Consider the following 6,673-nt stretch of genomic DNA (forward strand, 5'->3'; position numbering starts at 1 on the left):
ACTTGTTTCCTGTCGACTGTCGCAGCTGCGGACTCTGCTTTATCCTCCATGACAGTTTGAAACTGGAGCTCAGGCGGAGCCGACCGGAGCTCGTCTGACGTACGCAGCGCAGACTAGCAGTGTGGAGAAAAACTGCTCTTATTTCAGTCCATACGGTTAAGGAGGTAAAGGAGGAAGGCAGAAAAACTATGTGTTGACTAAAAATATAAACATAGATGGATTTTTCTTAATCAGTGAAGTTGACCATGCTGAATATTTGCGGCAGCCCTGCCTGAAATCTTATTGCTGTGGTGACCATCTTTAATCAGGTGATTCCAAAAGTCAATCAGTTCATCCACTGATTACTTTCTGAGAGAAAATATGTTCAGTGATTCATGACCTACTGTGCTAACAGACCTACAAACACACACACCTAAACATATGTCATGTCCTTCCTCAGGATTTGATTCATTTTGATTTTCTGATCTCCCTCACCATCATCAAGTAATGTTACATTTTCTTCTGAAACCAACTCAAGTGAACCTTAGACTAAATTCGATTTGGTGTCTGGAAAGAATCACTAAGGAACCTCTGTTGATTTTACCAGTGGGGATTATGAAGTCAGGATTAGAAATGATAATTAGTTTATTTGAACAAGTTTATGAAGCATGTTTAATGCGATTTATTTTCACAACTACTGATTGGTTGATTTAATTTATTTATAAAAGTTTAAGTTCATTTAATGCAAAGTTAAAGTAATTACTAAACATGTCTCTTTCTCCTTTTCAATGTAATGTTTTTCTTTTCTCTTTGAGGCAAAAAGGTGAAAGGTTTTGTATAGCATCCATTCCTTTGTCTAAACTTTGTGAAATTGAACCTCCAAGTGCACACAATTTTTATTGGTTAATTACCATTTAAACACCCACTTTCTTTTAAATAAAGTTCTGTCAACTGGACCATTGAGATGAATAACACACTGTGAATGTTTAATAGCCTGGCAGAACTCAATTTGCGCTCTTGCTCTCTGGTTTTCTCTTTTTTCTTGTTTTCTCTTGTCTACACGTTGTTGCGTTTTGACAGGTTTTCCACCCTTCATCCAATCTTTCCTATATACAAATATTTTGTCATTAGAAACATTTTTCTAAGTTTATTCCGGCGGTCAGGAAAACTGACTTTAAATCAGGCAAATCTATAAAATAAAGTTAATCAGAACTTTCTCTTCAGCTGCTTCCAGCCCTCCAGTCATCCCACTTGTGTCATGACCGCCCGGCTCTGCCTTTGGATGATCCAACCACCTGTGCATCCAACCAGCTGATTGTGCTGTCAAGAACCTCTCCAGCTGACTGCTGGGTCAACATAAGGAAAACTAATCAATCCTTAAGCCTGAGGTTCCTTTCAGCTTGGTCTGACCAACTCTCTGAGATTCCCCGCTTCAAAGACACCACTCCAAAACAATGGCTGATCCATCCCGCCTGTACCCAAACCAGCAGCTGACGCAAACAACTCTTAGTAGGACAAAGGTTTTCTTACATATGCTGGTGTCATTCTGGTACTCAAAGGTCAAAAAATAGGTCTTCTGCTCTGGTTTTTAAAAATACTCATTATTTTAAACTTTTGTTAATTTTAACTGTTTTGTCTGTTTGTTTTCACCCCTCAAATCACAAATTCCATCCATCCATCCATTTTCTTTACCCGCTTCTCCATTCCAGGTCGCGGGGAGCTGTTGCCTATCCCCAGCAGTCACTGTGCGAGAGGCGGTCGCAGGTCAGGTCGCAAGTCCGTTGCAGGGTCACATAGAGACTAACGAGACAAACAACCATTCACACTCTCACGCACACCTAGGGACAATTTTAGAGTCATCAATTAACCTCTGAGGAAACCGGCGTACACCCGTGGGAGCACAGGGAGAACAAGAAAAATCCACCCAGAAAGGCCCCAGGCTGGGAAGCAATCCTGCAACCTTCTTGGTGGGAGGCAACAGCTCTAACCACTACACCACTGTGCCACCCCAAATCACAAATGAATTATTAAAAATTAATTATTAAACATATTAAACCTACCTTTGCCTCAAAGTTAAATTTTTATTGGTTTTTTCATACATAGACTTAGGGTATTCAACCACTAAGTTGAGTCAACCTTAAGTTGAATACTTTAGAAACAATTTTGAACACTCTTGTGTCATTCATAACCTGCAATAACTTATCATATTTGTCTATTAGAGTAAACATTATGCAAAAGGTGAAAATGTACTTCAACGTGTTCAACGTTTTTAAGTGTGGTTTTATGGTCCCTATCAGATGGAAAGAACTTACGAAACTTAGGTGGGGGTTCACGCTTTCAAAATTATGGAATTGAGTCTACTATTAAACAGTAATACCCGTTTCCTGCTGGACGGGTGATGCCCCAAACAAGAGCAAAATTATTTATGTTATTGAACAAGTTTGGCCCTACGGCAAGTGTGAATCACATTGAACCCAAAAGTTAATGATTTATTGATGTCAAACCACTGACTTTCTGAGAGGTTCATTACAATCTGTAATCTCTACAATCTCTAATCAGTGATTTATTAAATATTTCACTAACAGTACAGGACACCTACAACCCCCAATCAGGTTGACATCAAAAGTCAAACAACTGAATACTTTTATCCTGATGAAACATTAAAACACAGAAATCTCAAAAAAATACCCCCCACCCACATACACATATTGATGGATGATAAACATGTCTGACCTCAGAGTCTCCAGTCTACATTGTGGACTCTTCAGAAGACCACACAGCTTCTTCACTCCTGAATCCTGCAGCTTGTTGTCACTCAGGTCCAGATGTCTCAGATGGGAGGTGTTGGACTTCAGAGCTGAGCCCAGAGAAGAACAGCTGATCTCTGACAAACTGCAGCTCCACAAACTGAATAAAGTATAAAACATGTAAGTTTAGAAAACAAAACAAGACTTTTAAAGACTCTGAACTCTGAAAAACATTGATCCAACTAAAAGCTGATTTAACTTGTTTCAAACTAAACTATTTGAATTATTGAACTTTAATCAATAATATTAAATAATAACTGTTAGTTTCAGCTCTGCTTTTATTGTGAAAGTCGTGACTTTAACTATGAGCTGAAAATCAAGTGTGTCAGAGTTTCCAAGTAAATGAGCCAATGTTTAATATTTGATGTTGAATTAAAGCCCAGAAGAAGAAAGCAGAGTTTCTCCTGAAGCTCCTCAGTGTGGATCAGTATAATATCAGCCTTATGTCGGCACTTTAGTGTCACCACAACTTTCACATCAGATTCATCTCAGCACACAACTAAATAAAGGCCCAGCATTCCTTGAAGGAATGCATATCGCCCGCCGCCTTTCATGTCCGAGTTTTAGACTCAGATCATCTTATGATGAGAAATGATGGAGTTGAAGCTGTTTTGGTTTTACTACTACACCAGATTTTACCTCAATATCTGTAAAACTCACAAAGTTATCAACATTTCTGTGTTTACTGAAATAAGGGCTGTTACGATCAACTATTTCTATTTTGATTAATCTAATTGGCCAATTTATTTATTTAAATGATACATTTGTTTCCAAAAATTACAGTATAATTTATTTTAGTTCATTTTATTTTTAACAGGCAAGTTTGTCATTCACACTATTTAACAAAATAAATAGTAAACTAATTAATGTACAAAATCTAGGTTTAAAGTGTCAACTCAAAGATGATAAATAAATCAAATGAAGCTCTGATTGTTTCTGTATTTCAAAATAAAAGCCTGAAATATTCAGCACATTGTAAGGATATTATTGATAAGAACTGTATCAAACTGAGGGGAGAAATCCTTCTTTTGCAGGAATTCACTCACATGCTTTTACTTTCAGAAAGAGGAGAGAAACAAATCCAACTAATGAACCTGGAATAGTGGAGACTGGAACATTCAAATGTTCTTTGAACTTAACTCCACTTTTCACATCACAGATGAACTGGATTTATTAGTTGGGCTCCTTTCTGTGAGTGTGTCTTTGTCTTTAACATCAGGAAAATAGCTCTTAAACAACTAGATGGATTCTATGATGCATATCTACAACTGATCACCTTTGAACCCAACCAAATTCAAGATGGCCACCACAGTCAACTGATCTTAAAAAAACACATACAAAAAGGCCTTTAACTCAGCCAGTTTGACACAAATGGAGTTAACATGTGGTGTTGGTATTAGCTGAGAGTCATCCTCAACACACACTCTGAGAGTTACACATTGTGCAAAATATTTGCCTAAAACTTTGGCATTAACTGTTTGAGTCAACTCTGTCTGTCTGTTAGCAAAATATCTGAAGAACCACTGAACAGATTTTAATGAAACTCTCAGAAAGTAATCATTGGATGAACATCTACAACTCATTAACATCTCCAGTCATCCCAGTTCAGGATGGTTGTCACAGCTAATTATTTTTTTTTATTTTATTAAACATTTAATTAACTGGATAAAAACCCACTGAGATCAAGACCTCTTTTACAAGGGCGAACTGGCCAAAAAGCAGCAGCACACGTCATGATAGACAAGACAAGTAAACAAAAATAGACATTAGAAATATATAAATACCAACAATTTGACAATGAAAGGCAGTAGCTGTGACAATACTAACTTAAAAACTGTGGAAATTTATGATTCAAAACACAGGCACTGTTGACAGGATATCCGTTGTCGGTTTTTTAAAATTGTGCAAAAAGCGTTCAGTGATACGATCTCTGACAGTTTTAGTTCAGCTTGCAAGGCATTCCAAGGAGAGGTGGCAGAAAAACTAAAAGCTTTCTTTCCCTTTTCAGTTTGCACACAAGGAACATAGAGGTGCAAACAATTGTTAGAGCGTAAGGCACAAGTGCTGTCTGTTCTCCTAATGAAAGTGCATAAATGTTTAGGAAGCAGGCCAATTTGAGACTTGTACACCAGAGTCTTCCAGTGCGTATATCGCCTGATATGCAGGTAGGACATGCCTGCTTTAGAGCACAGTTCACAGTGGTGGGTGAGGTAGCTACAACCAGTGATAAATCCCAGTGCACAGTAGTACACTGGAGTCAAGGACTGCAGATAGCTGTTTGAAGCACACATATAGACAACATCACTATAATCAAGTACAGGCAAAAAAGTAGCTGTGACCAAAAGTTTCTGAGCTCTGAGGCAAAAACATGATTTGTTTCTGCAGTAGAACCCAAGCTTCACCCTTAATTTGGAGATTAGATGTTTCACATAAAGTTTAAAAGAAAGCTCCTCATCAATAATTAAGCTCAGGTACTTAGAACGGGGGATCCTCTGGAGAACTTTACCTTACTCAACCCAAATAAAGCTATAACTCAGTCAGGTTTACAGATATTGAGCTGAATTTGGTGTGGTAGTAGCTGACAGTCATTCACAACACAAACTCTGACTGCTAACAGATCAGGTAAGATTTCATATGAGATCACTCACAACATCATTTACAATGTTTGACCAAAACAGCTACAACTCCATCTTTTCTCCTCAGAAGATGATCTGACTTTAAAACTCTGACATGAAAGGTGGCGGGCGATATGCATTCCTTCAAGGAATGCTAGGCCTTTAATGAGTTAGTTTTTCTGGAGGAGGGTGTGGGTGTTTGGGTGGGGAGGAGGGCTCCATCTTTACCACTTTACCTAATTTCAGGTACAACACTTAGACTGTGTAGTGGGAAAAATACTGTTTCAGTGATTCTTGTAACGCCTCGATGAACTGTGGAAAAACACAGAGGTTCATTTTCATCGTGATTTAGTTTAGTTAGGAATGCCTTTAATCTTATCTGTATAGGGTGCCAGGATGTCTGAGTTATCTCATGTGTTTTTATCTGACCCTTCTGTTCTCCCCCCTGACCCCTCCTCATCCTACAAATGGTATAGGAAGGGGGAGCTATCTGTAATGCTTCAGACTCACTCTGCTGACTCACCTCAGCGCAGTGATTCTCAACTATATAGCTTAAATAAATTATCCTAAGTCAAAACTCTTCGTTGTCCTCTTTGTTAAAGAAAATTCCACAACAACTGGAATCTGGATCAGACTTTTTACAGACATTGGACCCTATTCAAAACACAGTTTGGAGTTTCTGACATCTACCTATGTTCTTGTCAGGTGTGAGCACCTAAACCTTCTTTTTAACTTTTACAAACATAGATTTCATAAATCACAAACTGTTTTTCATGTTTTTTCAGTATACAATGATTCACTGATCACTGAAATCTTTTCAGTGGTAATGAGATATTTCGCTAACAAATAAACACAGTCAAAATTCACAGTTACTGTCAAAGTTTTAAGATGTTTCACAATGTGCTGTTCTCAGAGTATTTGTTAGGGAAGATGCTCAGCTACTACTACACCAAATTTTAGCTAAAAACCTATAAACTTTACTGAGTTATAGTTATAGAAGTCAAACCACTTATTACTTTCTGAAAGTTTAATCAAAATCACCCCTCCCCCCACCCACAAACACACCAGCAGGCGATAAACATGTCTGACCTCAGAGTCTCCAGTCTACATTGTGGACTCTCCAGAAAACAACACAGATGCTTCACTCCTGAATCCTGTAGGATGTTGTCTCTCAGGTCTAGATGTCTCAGATGGGAGGGGTTGGACTTCAGAGCTGAGCCCAGAGAAGAACAGCTGATCTCTGACAACCTGCAGCTCCACAAACTAAAAAAA

General features: G+C 38.2%; 1 protein-coding gene across 3 annotated transcripts in view; it reads right to left on the reverse strand.

Moving 5' to 3' along the window:
• LOC108251540 (ribonuclease inhibitor-like) overlaps positions 1-6,673 on the reverse strand; it is a 157,365-nt gene that overhangs the window by 131,298 nt on the left and 19,394 nt on the right. For all 3 annotated transcript variants that reach the window (XM_037973842.1, XM_037973841.1, XM_037973840.1), the window contains exons 2-3: positions 6,491-6,664; positions 2,713-2,886 (exon numbers count right to left, since the gene is read on the reverse strand). In XM_037973842.1, the coding sequence (XP_037829770.1) occupies positions 2,713-2,886; positions 6,491-6,664 (348 nt within the window). The remainder of the gene's footprint in view (positions 1-2,712; positions 2,887-6,490; positions 6,665-6,673) is intronic.

The sequence above is a fragment of the Kryptolebias marmoratus genome, linkage group LG23 (genome assembly GCF_001649575.2).
Source record: "Kryptolebias marmoratus isolate JLee-2015 linkage group LG23, ASM164957v2, whole genome shotgun sequence".
Taxonomy (NCBI): domain Eukaryota; kingdom Metazoa; phylum Chordata; class Actinopteri; order Cyprinodontiformes; family Rivulidae; genus Kryptolebias; species Kryptolebias marmoratus.